The sequence below is a fragment of the Oncorhynchus clarkii genome, chromosome 1 (genome assembly GCF_045791955.1).
Source record: "Oncorhynchus clarkii lewisi isolate Uvic-CL-2024 chromosome 1, UVic_Ocla_1.0, whole genome shotgun sequence".
In the NCBI taxonomy this organism is placed as follows: Eukaryota; Metazoa; Chordata; class Actinopteri; order Salmoniformes; family Salmonidae; genus Oncorhynchus; species Oncorhynchus clarkii.
This window is the reverse complement of record NC_092147.1, coordinates 77,565,320-77,581,091: the sequence shown is the minus strand read 5'-3', so window position 1 is coordinate 77,581,091 and position 15,772 is coordinate 77,565,320. Positions and strand designations below refer to the sequence as shown.

The 15,772-nt window shown below is 45.2% G+C and overlaps 2 protein-coding genes across 8 annotated transcripts in view; one reads left to right on the top strand and one right to left on the bottom strand.

Annotated features, from left to right (window-relative positions):
• The window catches only part of LOC139412756 (echinoderm microtubule-associated protein-like 6), a 104,334-nt gene extending 93,804 nt beyond the window's left edge, over positions 1–10,530 (top strand). The window contains exons 37-41 of one of the 2 annotated variants that reach the window (XM_071159454.1): positions 5,073–5,235; positions 7,063–7,166; positions 7,887–8,040; positions 8,322–8,422; positions 8,596–10,530. In XM_071159454.1, the coding sequence (XP_071015555.1) occupies positions 5,073–5,235; positions 7,063–7,166; positions 7,887–8,040; positions 8,322–8,422; positions 8,596–8,620 (547 nt within the window). In that variant the 3' untranslated portion in view covers positions 8,621–10,530. The remainder of the gene's footprint in view (positions 1–5,072; positions 5,236–7,062; positions 7,167–7,886; positions 8,041–8,321; positions 8,423–8,595) is intronic. The other variant, XM_071159447.1, reaches the window with a different exon arrangement.
• A 364-nt stretch (positions 10,531–10,894) lies between these two features.
• LOC139412766 (reticulon-1-A-like) overlaps positions 10,895–15,772 on the bottom strand; it is a 29,101-nt gene continuing 24,223 nt past the window's right edge. For all 6 annotated transcript variants that reach the window (XM_071159493.1, XM_071159477.1, XM_071159503.1 and 3 more), the window contains 3 exons: positions 15,507–15,553; positions 14,404–14,462; positions 10,895–11,884 (listed from right to left, as the gene is read on the bottom strand). In XM_071159493.1, coding sequence (XP_071015594.1) covers positions 11,839–11,884; positions 14,404–14,462; positions 15,507–15,553 — 152 coding nt within the window. In that variant the 3' untranslated portion in view covers positions 10,895–11,838. The remainder of the gene's footprint in view (positions 11,885–14,403; positions 14,463–15,506; positions 15,554–15,772) is intronic.

The following is a 15,772-nucleotide window of genomic DNA, read 5'->3' as shown; positions in this document are numbered from 1 at the left end:
TGGCAGTAACCCTAGCATCAGCCCTAACCCTAGCTTCATGTCCACATCCTGGCAGTAAGCCCTAACCATAGCTTCATGTCCACATCCTGGCAATAACTCTATCATCAGCCCTAACCCTAGCTTCATGTCCACTCCCTGGCAATAACCCTAGCATCAGCCCTAACCCTAGCTTCATGTCCCCATCCTGGCTAACCCTAGCATCAGCCCTAAATCCTGGCTTCATGTCCACATCCTGGCAGTAACCCTAGCACCCTAACTTCATGTCCATATCCTCAGCCCTAACCCTAACTTCATGTCCACATATCCTGGCAGTAACCCTAGCATGGCAGCCCTAACCCTAGCTTCATGTCCACAGTCCTCAGCCCTAACCCTACCTTCATGTCCATATCCTGGCAGTAACCCTAGCATCAGCCCTAACCCTAGCTTCATGTCCACATCCTGGCAGTAACCCTAGCATCAGCCCTAACCCTAGCTTCATGTCCATATCCTGGCAGTAACTAACCCTAGCATCAACCCTAACCCTAGCTTCATGTCCACAACTAGCATCAGCCCTAACCCTACCATGTCCACATCCTGGCAGTAACCCTACAATCAGCCCTAACCATAGATTCATGTCCACATCCTGGCAATAACTCTAGCATCAGCCCTAACCCTAGCTTCATGTCCACATCCTGGCAATAACCCTAGCATCAGCCCTAACCCTAGCTTCATGTCCACATCCTGGCAGTAACCCTAGCATCAGCCCTAACCCTACCTTAATGTCCACATCCTGGCAGTAACCCTAGCATCAGCCCTAACCCTAACCCTAACTCATGTCCACATCCTCAGTAACCCTAGCATCAGCCCTAACCCTAACTTCATGTCCACATCCTGGCAGTAACCCTAGCATCAGCCCTAACCCTAGCTTCATGTCCACATCATGGCAGTAATCCTAGCATCAGCCCTAACCCTAACTTCATGTCCATATCCTGGCAGTAACTAACCCTAGCATCAGCCCTAACCCTAGCTTCATGTCCACATCCTTGCAGTAACCCTAGCATCAGCCCTAACCCTAGCTTAATGACCACATCCTGGCAGTAACCCTAGCATCAGCCCTAACCCTAACCCTAACTTCATGTCCACATCCTGGCAGTAACCCTAGCATCAGCCCTAACCCTACCTTCATGTCCATATCCTGGCAGTAACCCTAGCATCAGCCCTAACCCTAGCTTCATGTCCACATCCTGGCAGTAACCCTAGCATCAGCCCTAACCCTAGCTTCATGTCCATATCCTGGCAGTAACTAACCCTAGCATCAACCCTAACCCTAGCTTCATGTCCACATCCTGGCAGTAACCCTAGCATCAGCCCTAACTCTGGCTTCATGTCCATATCCTGGCAGTAACTAACCCTAGCATCAGCCCTAACCCTTGCTTCGTGTCCATATCCTGGCAGTAACCCTAGCATCAGCCCTAACCCTAGCTTCATGTCCACATCCTGGCAGTAACCCTAGCATCAGCCCTAACCATAGCTTCATGTCCACATCCTGGCAATAACTCTATCATCAGCCCTAACCCTAGCTTCATGTCCACTCCCTGGCAATAACCCTAGCATCAGCCCTAACCCTAGCTTCATGTCCCCATCCTGGCAGTAACCCTAGCATCAGCCCTAACCCTAGCTTAATGTCCACATCCTGGCAGTAACCCTAGCATCAGCCCTAACTCTAGCTTCGTGTCCATATCCTGGTAGTAACCGTAGCATCAGCCCTAACCCTAGCTTCGTGTCCATATCCTGGCAGTAACTAACCCTAGCATCAGCCCTAACCCTAACCCTAACTTCATGTCCATATCCTGGCAGTAACCCTAGCATCAGCCCTAACCCTAACCCTAGCTTCGTGTCCATATCCTGGCAGTAACCCTAGCATCAGCCCTAACCCTAGCTTCATGTCCACATCCTGGCAGTAACCCTAGCATCAGCCCTAACCTTAGCTTTGTGTCCATATCCTGGCAGTAACTAACCCTAGCTTCGTGTCCATTCCTGGCACTAACCCTAGCATCAGCCCTAACCCTAACCCTAGCTTCGTGTCCATATCCTGGCAGTAACCCTAGCATCAGCCCTAACCCTAGCTTCATGTCCACATCCTGGCAGTAACCCTAGCATCAGCCCTAACCTTAGCTTTGTGTCCATATCCTGGCAGTAACTAACCCTAGCATCAGCCCTAACCCTAGCTTCATTTCCACATCCTGGCAGTAACCCTAGCATCAGCCCTAACCCTAACTTCATGTCCCCATCCTGGCAGTAACCCTAGCATCAGCCCTAACCCTAGCTTCATGTCCACATCCTGGCAGTAACCCTAACATCAGCCCTAACCCTAACCCTAGCTTCGTGTCCATATCCTGGCAGTAACCCTAGCATCAGCCCTAACCCTAACCCTAGCTTCGTGTCCATATCCTGGCAGTAACCCTAGCATCAGCCCTAACCCTAACCCTAGCTTCGTGTCCATATCCTGGCAGTAACCCTAGCATCAGCCCTAACCCTAGCTTCATGTCCACATCCTGGCAGTAACCCTAGCATCAGCCCTAACCCTACCCCTAGCTTCATGTCCATATCCTGGCAGTAACTAACCCTAGCATCAGCCCTAACCCTAACTTCATGTCCCCATCCTGGCAGTAACCCTAGCATCAGCCCTAACCCTAACCCTAGCTTCATGTCTACATCCTGGCAGTAACCCTAGCATCAGCCCTAACCCTAGCTTCATGTCCACATCCTGGCAGTAACTAACCCTAACTTCATTTCCACATCCTGGCAGTAACCCTAGCATCAGCCCTAACTCTAGCTTCATGTCCACATCCTGGCAGTAACTAACCCTAGCTTAATGTCCACATCATGGGAGTAACCCTAGCATCAGCCCTAACCCTAACCCTAACTTCATTTCCACATTCTGGCAGTAACCCTAGCATCAGCCCTAACCCTAGCTTCATGTCCACATGCTGGCAGTAACTAACCCTAGCATCAGCCCTAACCCTAGCTTCATGTCCACATCCTGGCAGTAACCCTAGCATCAGCCCTAACCCTAGCTTCATTTCCACATCCTGGCAGTAACCCTAGCATCAGCCCTAACCCTAGCTTCGTGTCCATATCCTGGCAGTAACCCTAGCATCAGCCCTAACCCTAACTTCATTTCCAAATCCTGGCAGTAACCCTAGCATCAGCCCTAACCCTAGCTTCATGTCCACATCCTGGCAGTAACCCTAGCATCAGCCCTAACCCTAGCTTCATGTCCACATCCTGGCAGTAACCCTAGCATCAGCCCTAACCCTAACTTCATGTCCACATCCTGGCAGTAACCCTAGCATCAGCCCTAACCCTAGCTTCATGTCCACATCCTGGCAGTAACCCTAGCATCAGCCCTAACCCTAGCTTTATGTCCACATCCTGGCAGTAACCCTAGCATCAGCCCTAACCCTAGCTTTATGTCCACATCCTGGCAGTAACTAACCCTAACTTAATTTCCACATCCTGGGAGTAACCCTAGCATCAGCCCTAACCCTAACCCTAACTTCATGTCCACATCCTGGCAGTAACCCTAGCATTCGCCCTAACCCTAACTTCATGTCCACATCCTGGCAGTAACCCTAGCATGAGCCCTAACCCTAGCTTCATGTCCACATCCTAGGAGTAACTAACCCTAACTTCATTTCCACATTCTGGCAGTAACTAACCCTAGCATCATCCCTAACCCTAACCCTAACTTCATATCCCCATCCTGGCAGTAACCCTAGCATCAGCCCTAACCCTAACTTCATGTCCATATCCTGGAAGTAACTAACCCTAGCATCAGCCCTAACCCTAGCTTCATGTCCACATGCTGGCAGTAACTAACCCTAGCATCAGCCCTAACCCTAGCTTCATGTCCACATGCTGGCAGTAACTAACCCAAGCATCAGCCCTAACCCTAACTTCATGTCCACATCCTGGCAGTAAATCTTGCCCTAGCATCATGTCCTCATCCCAGTTCAACCCTAGGTCGAAAATATACAGGTTAACCCAACGTAATTATTACATCAGGCAGCATTCGAAAATAAACTAATTTATTGGACCAGTGCCATTGATAATGACTAGCACCATTGCTAACTAGCAACGCTGAACCCATTTTCTCAAAGAGTTATGGGATAGAACCTTTGACATCTTTTCTTTTTTTTTTGTTGCCCTTTTTCTCCCCAATTTCATGGTATCCAATTGTTTTTAGTAGCTACTATCTTTTCTCATCGCTACAACTCCCGTACGGGCTCGGGAGAGACGAAGGTTGAAAGTAATGCGTCCTCCGATACACAACCCAACCAAGCCGCACTGCTTCTTAACACAGCGCCATCCAACCTGGAAGCCAGCCGCACCAATGTGTCGGAGGAAACACCGTGCACCTGGCAACCTTGGTTAGCGCGCACTGCGCCCAGCCCGCCACAGGAGTCGCTGGTGCGCGATGAGACAAGGATTTCCCTACTGGCCAAACCCTCCCTAACCCGGGCGACGCTAGGCCAATTGTGCGTTGCCCCACAGACCTCCCGGTCGCGGCCGGTTACGACAGAGCCTGGGCGCGAACCCAGAGTCTCTGGTGGCACAGCGCAACCACTGCGCCACCCTGGAGGCAACCTTTGACATCTTCAACCTAGGTTCAAACCTAACCTCAACCCTAACCTCAACCCAACCCTGGCCACATCCCTAACCCTAACCAACAACCCTAGCCTCAAGCACAACCCTAACCATAACCCACAACCCTAACCCTAACCAACAACCCTGGCCTCAACCACAACCCTAGCCTCAACCACAACCCTGGAAACAACCCTAACCATAACCCACAACCCTAACCTTAACCAACAACCCTGGCCTCAACCACAAACCTAACTGTGCTTCATGTCCACATCCTGGTTCAATCCTAACTCTAGCCTCAAAACTAGCCTGTTTCATGTCCAAATCCCTGTTCAATCTTAACCCGATCCTCAACCACAAACCTAACCCAAATTTATGAGAATGTTTGTGTGGTTCAATGGCATATATACATTATGTACAGTATGTCTATTCTGTGACCCTCTCAGGTTCAGTCCAGACAAACACCTCCTGGCAGTGGGCTCAGTGGAGAGTACGGTTGACCTGTATGACCTTACATTGGGCCCCACACTCAACCGCGTGGGCTACTGTAAGAACATCTCCAGCTTCGTTATCCAGATGGACTTCTCTGCAGACAGCAGGTTCATCGAGGTATGCCACACTGAACGGGAAGTAGAATACAGCTGGAGGGGTTTTAAAAACAGTCTTGTTGTTGTTACAAGCCATGGGGGTTTTGATAGGCTGACATACATACTGGATTTACTAAACCGCACACAAAATAGATAGTGGAATGAGGTCCATTTTATTTTGCTGTCAAGGTCATTATGTTTGAATAGTCTAATAAAAGCCTTTTTTTTTACCATCATGGCAACCGTGTCAGTGTTGTCTTTTTAATACAGCCATCTTGACCATTTGATCATGTTGCACAGTGTGTTCTCACCATGATGGATACTCGTATATCCATTCCAAAGCATGCTGAGAGTGGAAAACACCTATATTTAGACTCACACATATATGGCAGGCAGGTCATAATCGTTTATAGCCAAGTCCCCTTCTAGTTAACAGGAGCGTGGAGCCGCCCCAGAGTAACCTGACAGGCTTCAGTGTGCTAAAAAAGGAGCCCTATCTGAGGTATTTGAGGTATTCCTATAGACTCAGACCCATTCTTTGCTGTTATGGAAAGCTTTAGCCCTTTTACGGAGTGTCGCTATGACTGCCACATGAAGACCAGAGAAAGAGTACGATGGTGACTTGGCCTTCTAAATTTAACCTGTCCTCAGCGTACAATTACAAGTACATGTGACTGTGCCTTGAAGGGGAGGGACAAGTATAGTTTGCCATGGTCCTCCTGTAATTTTAAGTTCTAGACACAGGCGTCCTTCCTAACTCAGTTCTCGGAGAGGACGTAAACCACTCGGATTTCACCATAAGGCCAATGGTGACTTTAAAACAGTTAGTTTAATGGCTGTGATAGAAAACTAAGGACGGATCAACAACATTGTAGTTACTCCACAATACTAAACTAAATGAGAGTGAAAAGAAGGAAGCCTGTACGGAATAAATATCCCAAAACATGCATCCTGTTTGCAATAAGGGACTAAAGTAAAACTGCCAAAAATGTGGCAAAGAAAATTCACTTTATGTCTTGAATACAAAGTGTTATGTTTGGGGCAAATCCAATATGACACTGAGTACCACTGAGTATCTTCATATTTACGAGCATGGTGGTGGCTGTGTCATGTTATTGTCATCTGCAAGGACTAGGGAGTTTTTTAGGATAAAAAGAAACAGAATAGAGCTAAGCACAGGAAAAATCCTAGAAAAGAACTTGGTTCAGTCTACAGACACTGGGAGACACATTCACCTTTCAGCAGGACAATAACCGAAAACACAAGACCAAATATACACTGGAGCTACTTACCAAGACAACATTGAATGTTCCTGAGTGGCATAGTTACAGTTTTGACTTAAATCGTCTTGACAATCTATGACAAGACTTGAAAATGTCTGTCTAGCAATGATCAACAACAACCAACTTGACAGAGCTTGAATACATTTTTTGAAAGAATGTGGAAAATATTGTACAATCTTGGTGTGCAAAGCTCTTAGACCCACCCAGAATGACTCACAGCTGTATTTGTTGCCAAAGGTGACTCTAACATGTATTGATTGATTCAGGGCTGGGAATACATACTGTATGTAAATTACATTTCATTTTCAAACATTTCTAAAAGCATGTTTTCACTTTGTCATTATGGGGTGTTGTGTGTTGATGGGTGAGGGGGAAAAATACATTTCATCCATTTTGAATTCTGTCTGTAACAACAAACTGTGGAATAAGTCGAGGGGTATGAATACTTTCTTAAGGCACAGTACACTAGATGACTGATGTATTTCAGACAGTTACAATATTCTGACCTCTGGTTGTGTGTATATGCATGAGTGTGTATTCTGACGTGTCACTGGCTGTGTCGACAGGTATCCACAGGAAACTATAAGCGCCAGGTGCATGAGATGCCTTCTGGGAAAATGGTAACAGAACAGACTGTGATTGAGAGGATCACCTGGGCCACCTGGACCAGGTAGAATGATTCATTGTAGTCACTGGAATTTAATCAAACTCACATACTCTCCAAAATCAAACTGAGATCAATATTCAGTAAAGAATGCAAATATTGCATGGTAACACTATTGCGATATGGCGTCAACAACGGGAGCTAAACATAATATCTCACTCGTAATATGGGAATGCAAGGTGAAGCGGTACAAAAACATTGCTGGTTCAACTTATTTTTGAGCTTTAGGCCCGTTGAAGCCATCTGGGCACGTTTGTGTACGGAAGTTTAGTGGGCACACCTAGACATGTTTTGTAGTTGTGTTTGGGTGTCTGTTATTGATCAATGGAATAATGGAGGTCAATCAATACTGTCTGCAGCACAGCAGTCACTGTTCACTTCTCATGAATAGACCCCAAACTTCCTCTAAATTCACTCTCCCCAAGGTTAATGGGTTAAAATACAAATACAAAATACTTAGCATACTTATTTCTAAACATGAACAGAAAAACAAATGTCTGGTTGAGATCTTTTACAGTATGCAGGAATATTTTTAAATGTTTTATATATGTTGCATATGTTTTACTACTGAGAAGAGTACGATAAAGTAATTCAGTTGACTTGGAGGAAACATTTTAAAAGGTTATTCTTTGGTGGACTAATGTCCTCTCAGTACTGGCAGGCCTGTGGTTTTGTTCAGCATATTATGCAGTCTGAGCATGGCTCCTCTCTATCATTCCTTCTCAGTATCCTGGGAGATGAGGTGCTGGGGATCTGGCCACGGAATGCTGATAAGGCTGACGTCAACTGTGCCTGTGTCTCCCACGCCGGCCTCAACGTGGTCACCGGGGACGACTTTGGACTGGTCAAGCTCTTCGACTTTCCCTGCACTGAGAAGTTTGTGAGTGCTTCACTTCCTCTCAACATCCCTGGGATAGCTTTTAAAGATATGTAGTTACTGAAGCCATAGAACACAGACTGCTGGCTGGGGCTGCCCCAAGTGGGGAGGTGGGCCAGTATCTGAAAGGTCGCTGGTTTGAATCCCCGAGCCGACTGGATGAAAAACTATTTGCCCTTGAGCAAAGTACTTAACCCTAATTGCTCCTGTAAGTGCTCTGGATGAGAGCATTGGCAGATAAAAAAAAGAAGTGTTTAATTAATACTTATTTTGATCCTCTACAGGCCAAACACAAGCGTTACTTTGGGCACTCGGCACACGTGACCAACATTCGCTTCTCCTATGATGATAAATATGTGATCAGCACTGGAGGGGACGACTGCAGGTATGCAGAGCTTCTTACCGGGTTTAACCACGTCAGATTAATTACGTTAAAGCTACTCTACAATAAATAGGCACATTCACAAGTGATTTGCATTAGAATTTTTCACAGCTCATCTTGTACTCCAGACAGGTCTGATTTTTTACTGACTGCTGTATTGTCTTCCTCTTTTTTAGTGTCTTTGTGTGGAAATGCCTGTAAACCGGAGCCTTTTCTCCACAACCATCCACTAACATGCACCCAGACTCCTTAGCCCACCGCAGTAAGTCTTGGATTCCGACAGGAATGCAGCCAGGATCCCAAAGCCTCAAGTGTCTGGCTGCGGTCTACCTTTTTGCCTGCAACTGTCTCCCCATCCTTAGAACAACACCTGGGGATGGGCAATACGCTAATCACTGTACTATTAATTCAAGTCTAAGCATTAGGCAGAGCAGGTAGCTCCTTTTCTAACAGAAACCACTTTGAAGTAGATTTTTTTGCCACTAGAAAATGTTTGACTTTCTGGCCTAACAAGAAATGGCAGTGTTTACATTCACATCTGCTTTCAATGAAGGACACATGAAAGCAGGTTGCCATGCCAGCTATTGTCTGGGATTCAATCAAATCGCACATGGTTGACAATGCAGATTTGAAAGGCAATGTTCCCGCGTTTGTGGAGATTGCATTCACAGTAAATGCTGCCTATGTCGGCTCAATCTGAAATTACCTTAATTTCTATTGCGCAATCTGTATCGCTACAGCAATAGATTGAAAATAGCCCTAAATCCTGCCCAGTGTAGAGGATAAAAGTTTTTTCCCCCCCATAATTCATTTGAAAGTATTAATATCCTTAAGTGCCTTTATGAATATTTCTACTTGTTATATTTTTTTGCAGTTCCACGTTTGAAATTATTTTGTACACCTCTGGTGCTATTCGATTGTAAAGTTTCTCATTCAATATGCAGAAAGGGGCATTGGTTTGCTGCCGTTTATGCATACAACATCCAAAGTATGATGAGATGATGTAACATGTGACATAGTAAGTTATAATAGCTCTATTGAAAATATTTAAATGTTACTGTGATCTGACGATCAATTTTCAGTTTGTGGTTGTTACAAAAAAGATTAGGAAGCATTCTTAAAATGCTTTTAACTATTGTCAAAATGTTACTTAAATTTTGTGAAATATCTTGGTGAAACATGCTTCCATATAACCATTGTGAAAAGATTCAACAAAAATAATGTTCATAGAACTAGTACTGAAGCGTTACCGTATGTTTCAACATTCACTTCCAGTAAGGGATATCAACTGGGTGGCTTACATTTAGATTTGTCATTTAGCAGATGCTCTTATCCAGGGCGATTTACATTAATCTTAAAATAGTTAGGTGAGACGTCACAATCGTATAGAGTACATTTTTCCTAAAATTATTTATCAAAGTCAGTGCTAAAAGGCTAAGTGAAATAGACAGTCCAGGAGACGGTGACCTGTCACACCAAAGCGGACTATACAGTCTTACTCAAGCCCTGAACCTGGTTTCCCAAAAGCATTTTAAGGCAAATGCTTTTGGGAACCCAGGCCTTGGTCTACTGTTGAACTCTTAGTCGTCTCGTTAATCCGCATCACGGAAATTCAGTTTTACAGCGTGATCGAAATTTAAAGACAATGTTCCCGCTTTAGCGGAGACCGCATTCACGGTAAACGCTGCACGTCGGCTCAGAAATTACCTTTACATTTCTATTGCAGAATGTGTAACACTTTAGCTTTACAGAATGAATAGCGCTCTTAGCCTTGCTGTCTTTAGCCTGTCAGTCTCACTAATGTTTAGCTAGCAGTGTGGCAGCAATATGTTACTATATGTGCATTCTTTAAACAGTATGGATTCCTGTTTACATATTTTTATTCATTTAATTTTTGTACAAGACAGATGGTCTAGATATCGTAAAAGTATTTGTATCATATTGTACATTTTTTTTAAAAATGCTCAAATGCATGAATTTATTTTTTAATCAAACATCTGTGGTGATTTTATCGAATGAATGACAATGTTTTATACAAATTTATTGTGTACATGTGCAAGTATTAAGTGTATGGAAAGATTAAATGAGAATACCGAATTTGTCCGCAAACACGTGGGTATGACTAAAGGCATTGAGCTTTTTTCAGTCTCCCAACATTCCTTACACTTTGTATTCACTGGATTAGAGCGTCTGCTAAACGTAATTTCACTGGCAATAAAATCATTTAAAAATGCATTTACGAAATTGACAGACATTACGTGCCAAATGTGTACTACATCATATACTGGAAGTATTTACATTCCTACATGCTATTTAGAACAGCTCAGCATACAGTCCATTCTTATGGGATGGAAAATGTTAGCGACATCCTTTCCTATAGGACCATGGGGTTGTTTTAGGTCGTTTCTGTAACTATATCCGTGGCTACTTTTCTAAATCCTCCAGCTTGCCTGAGAGAAAAAACATCCACAGTAATTCATCTATAAGCTTTATTGTAATTGTTTCTATTTCACAATGCATTCCACAAACAGTTCTCATAAGAGTTCATTACAATTGTATGAAGTATCATTCACAATTACTTGCATAAACAATGCTTGAAGTTTCCATGTTACATAATTTTGCAGCTTTAGATATTGGGTCCACAGATGGTATGTCCATTTTTTTTGTCTTAAGTTCTTTGTAAACGTGTTCTTCCAGAGTTTAAATAGGCAGCTGCATGAGGTGAAATGATCATTAAAATGTTCTAAATGTTTCTAGCTAGAAATACAGTAGAAGCATGAAGTGCTATGGATTATCGCCCTGCTGGCATTAAAGACCATCGTCAAGCACAATGACACGTCAACACCTTGTGTCAAGTACACTCAATAGCCACTGAAGAGAGCTAGAAGCTTTGAAACTACAGTCTATCAATAAAACAGTAAAATCACAAACACCACTAACTTAATCATACCAAATAACGACAGGTATTCAGGTTTCCACAAAGGTACCAATTAACCCTCCCTCATTACAAAAAAGACAATGCAATTCCAATTTTCTGAACACTGCATCAAGGGAGAGAACAAATGAACCAGCTCATGGAACACAATTTTATTTCAAAACGCATCACTGGTCAGGTCCAAGTGCAAGATTAAAATAATAAGCCTTATTTTTTTTCTTTCTTCATATTTCACACAAACTAGCATTTTAAGCCAGATAGATCAGCATGTTCAATTTAGTTAATCAAAAGTTGAACACTTTTGAGCTGGTGAATAATATATATATTTTTTAAACATAACCCAGGGTGTTTCAGGGAACAAGGAATTATGAACTGAAAAGAGATTGAAAATAGCAGTTATGCAGGGGTGCATGCCCCCCCACCCCCCGCCGAGTGCCCTCCACCCTCTCATAGGGAGCCTCAGGGACTGGCTCATTCTCTTTCTTTACTCTGCCTTCACACGCTTCAGTCCTGGGACTTTGGACTGCACCCTGAAAGTGAAAGGCGGCACAGCTTTAGTCACAGACGATGTTAATATGCAGCTTTAAAAAAAAAACTCAAAAAAGAAATCTGAGTAAAAACTCAAGAAAACACTTCAATTCAATATAGCCTACTTATTATGTAGGCAGGAGTGCAGCTACGTAAAAACCAAATAAGGTACGACAGTCACAAGTACACAATACCAACTTGTAAAAAAACAAAAATGAAGTAATTATAAACATCCAGCCAAAGGTTCATAGAAGATATTTCAAGTGTTCAGGTAATTAAATTCTGGTTTTGAATTAATTGAATACAAGGGGTGGGGTTATACCTTTTGATAAAATGTGCATGTAAACACTGTTTGGATAACTTCGGTCAGGTGGAACACTTGTACACCTTTCATTTTTGTCTACAATAATAGAATTCTTGCAGAACCTATTAACAGTAAAATGATGCAATATACACTGCTCAAAAAAATAAAGGGAACACTAAAATAACACATCCTAGATCTGAATGAATGAAATATTCTTATTAAATACGTTTTTCTTTACGTAGTTGAATGTGCTGACAACAAAATCACACAAAAATCATCAATGGAAATCAAATTTATCAACCCATGGAGGTCTGGATTTGGAGTCACACTCAAAATTAAAGTGGAAAACCACACTACAGGCTGATCCAACTTTGATGTAATGTCCTTAAAACAAGTCAAAATGAGGCTCAGTAGTGTGTGTGTGTGGCCTCCACGTGCCTGTATGACCTCCCTACAACGCCTGGGCATGCTCCTGATGAGGTGGCGGATGGTCTCCTGAGGGACCTCCTCCCAGACCTGGACTAAAGCATCCGCCAACTCCTTGACAGTCTGTGGTGCAACGTGGCGTTGGTGGATGGAGCGAGACAGGATGTCCCAGATGTGCTCAATTGGATTCAGGTCTGGGGAACGGGCGGGCTAGTCCATAGCATCAATGCCTTCCTCTTGCAGGAACTGCTGACACACTCCAGCCACATGAGGTCTAGCATTGTCTTGCATTAGGAGGAACCCAGGGCCAACCGCACCAGCATATGGTCTCACAAGGGGTCTGAGGATCTCATCTCGGTACCTAATGGCAGTCAGGCTACCTCTGGCGAGCACATGGAGGGCTGTGCGGCCCCCCAAAGAAATGCCACCCCACACCATGACTGACCCACCACCGCCAAACCGGTCATGTTGGAGGATGTTGAAGGCAGCAGAACGTTCTCCACGGCATCTCCAGACTGTCACATGTGCTCAGTGTGAACCTACTTTCATCTGGGAACAGCACAGGGCGCCAGTGGCGAATTTGCCAATCTTGGGGTTCTCTGGCAAATGCCAAACTTCCTGCACGGTGTTGGGCTGTAAGCACAACCCCCGCCTGTGGACGTCGGGCCCTCATACCACCCTCATGGAGTCTGTTTCTGACCGTTTGAGCAGACACATGCACATTTGTGGCCTGCTGGAGGTCATTTTGCAGGGCTCTGGCAGTGCTCCTCCTGCTCCTCCTTGCACAAAGGCGGAGGTAGCGGTCCTGCTGCTGGGTTGTTGCCCATCTACAGCCTCCTCCACGTCTCCTGATGTACTGGCCTGTCTCCTGGTATCGCCTCCATGCTCTGGACACTATGCTGACAGACACAGCAAACCTTGCCACAGCTCGCATTGATGTTCCATCCTGAATGAGCTGCACTACCTGAGCCACTTGTGTGGGTTGTAGACTCCGTCTCATGCTACCACTAGAGTGAAAGCCCCACCAGCATTCAAAAGTGACCAAAACATCAGCCAGGAAGCATAGGAACTGAGAAGTGGTCTGTGGTTATCACCTGCAGAACCACTCCTTTATTGGGGGTGTCTTGCTAATTGCCTATAATTTCCACCTGTTGTCTATTCTATTTGCACAACAGCATGTGAAATTTATTGTCAATCAGTGTTGCTTCCTAAGTGGACAGTTTGATTTCACAGAAGTGTGATTGACTTGGAGTTACATTGTGTTGTTTAAGTGTTCCTTTATTTTTTTGAGCAGTGTATGTCTCATGAACAAAAACGTGCACAAAATGTTGAAGAGGTATAACATGAGGCATTTCATGTCACAGATTTCTACTCTTTTCCAAAGTATTCAACAATGACCTTGTTTTATTGCCACTGAATTTCATAAAATCTAATTATTCAGATATGTAAAATAAGTGTTTTAATTTCTGTATTTTCCTGACGGAATGACATTGGAATGCAACACAGTTCATTCCACTGTCCCATTACTGTCATTAATAGAAAAGGCTAAAGGGCTTCAATCACATTCCTCTTCCATACACACTTTCAATACTTGAAAGGTTCATATTTGTCTGATTACATCACTGCCAAGATATTTACATTTTGTCCTCCAGTATTAACTTACTTCACAACAACGTTTGGGCCTCAACAGTTGACATGGTTATTGAAAGAAAGTATTTTGTTTGGATACCTACTTTTCTTCATTAAGACAATGCCAATATATTTATATTTTGTCCGCTGGTATTTACTTACGTTGCAATAATGTCTTTAACCTGCTTGCTGGCCATACCCACGTAATGGTCAATCTGTACCTAAAATAAAACAAAATAAAAATAATTATAGTGAAAAGCTCAGGTATAATACTTCTGCCTCAATTGACTATGAAGTCAATTGATCGTGGTTACTGTCGAGGCGCGTGGGGGGGGGGGGGGGATCGTGGTTACTGTCGAGAGGCGCGTGGGGGGGGATCGTGGTTACTGTCGAGAGGCGCGTGGGGGGGATCGTGGTTACTGTCGAGAGGCGCGTGGGGGGAGGATCGTGGTTACTGTCGAGAGGCGCGTGGGGGGTCGTGGTTACTGTCGAGAGGCGCGTGGGGGGGGGTCGTGGTTACTGTCGAGAGGCGCGTGGGTGGGGGGTCGTGGTTACTGTCGAGAGGCGCGTGGGGGGGGGGTCGTGGTTACTGTCGAGAGGCGCGTGGGGTCGTGGTTACTGTCGAGAGGCGCGTGGGGGGGGTCGTGGTTACTGTCGAGAGGCGCGTGGGGGTTACTGTCGAGAGGCGCGCCGTGGTTACTGTCGAGAGGCGCGTGGGGGTCGTGGTTACTGTCGAGAGGCGCGTCGTGGTTACTGTCGAGAGGCGCGTGGGGGTTACTGTCGAGAGGCGCGTGGGGGTTACTGTCGAGAGGCGCGTGGGGGTTACTGTCGAGAGGCGCGTGGGGGTCGTGGTTACTGTCGAGAGGCGCGCCGTGGTTACTGTCGAGAGGCGCGTGGGGGTCGTGGTTACTGTCGAGAGGCGCGTGGGGGGTCGTGGTTACTGTCGAGAGGCGCGTGGGGGGTCGTGGTTACTGTCGAGAGGCGCGTGGGGGGTCGTGGTTACTGTCGAGAGGCGCGTGGGGGGTCGTGGTTACTGTCGAGAGGCGCGTGGGGGGTCGTGGTTGCTGTCGAGAGGCGCGTGGGGGGTCGTGGTTGCTGTCGAGAGGCGCGTGGGGGGTCGTGGTTGCTGTCGAGAGGTGTGTCGGGGGGGATCGTGGTTACTGTCTTGAGGTGTGGGGGGGGTTCGTGGTTACTGTCGAGAGGTGTGGGTGTTCTATGATTCCTTCACATTAACTTGTTTTTTTCATACATTTATCAGCTCATACCTTGTACTTCTCATAGACAATAGGGCAGCTAAACATTCCAACCAGACCTGGAGGGAGAAAAATAAGATAATGTTCTATAACAAGATGGCATTATTCAACCTGGCTCTGCTGCAATCTCTAAACAGTATCTTGATGGCATGTCCCTTTATACCCAGAAGGGTGGATCAGATGCATGTCAAAGTATTTAAAAAGGAAGCTGGCGGTTATAATGGGTGTCAGACCGAAACCTGTCAGTCAACCACTGTCTCTATTTGGACTCGCATGGT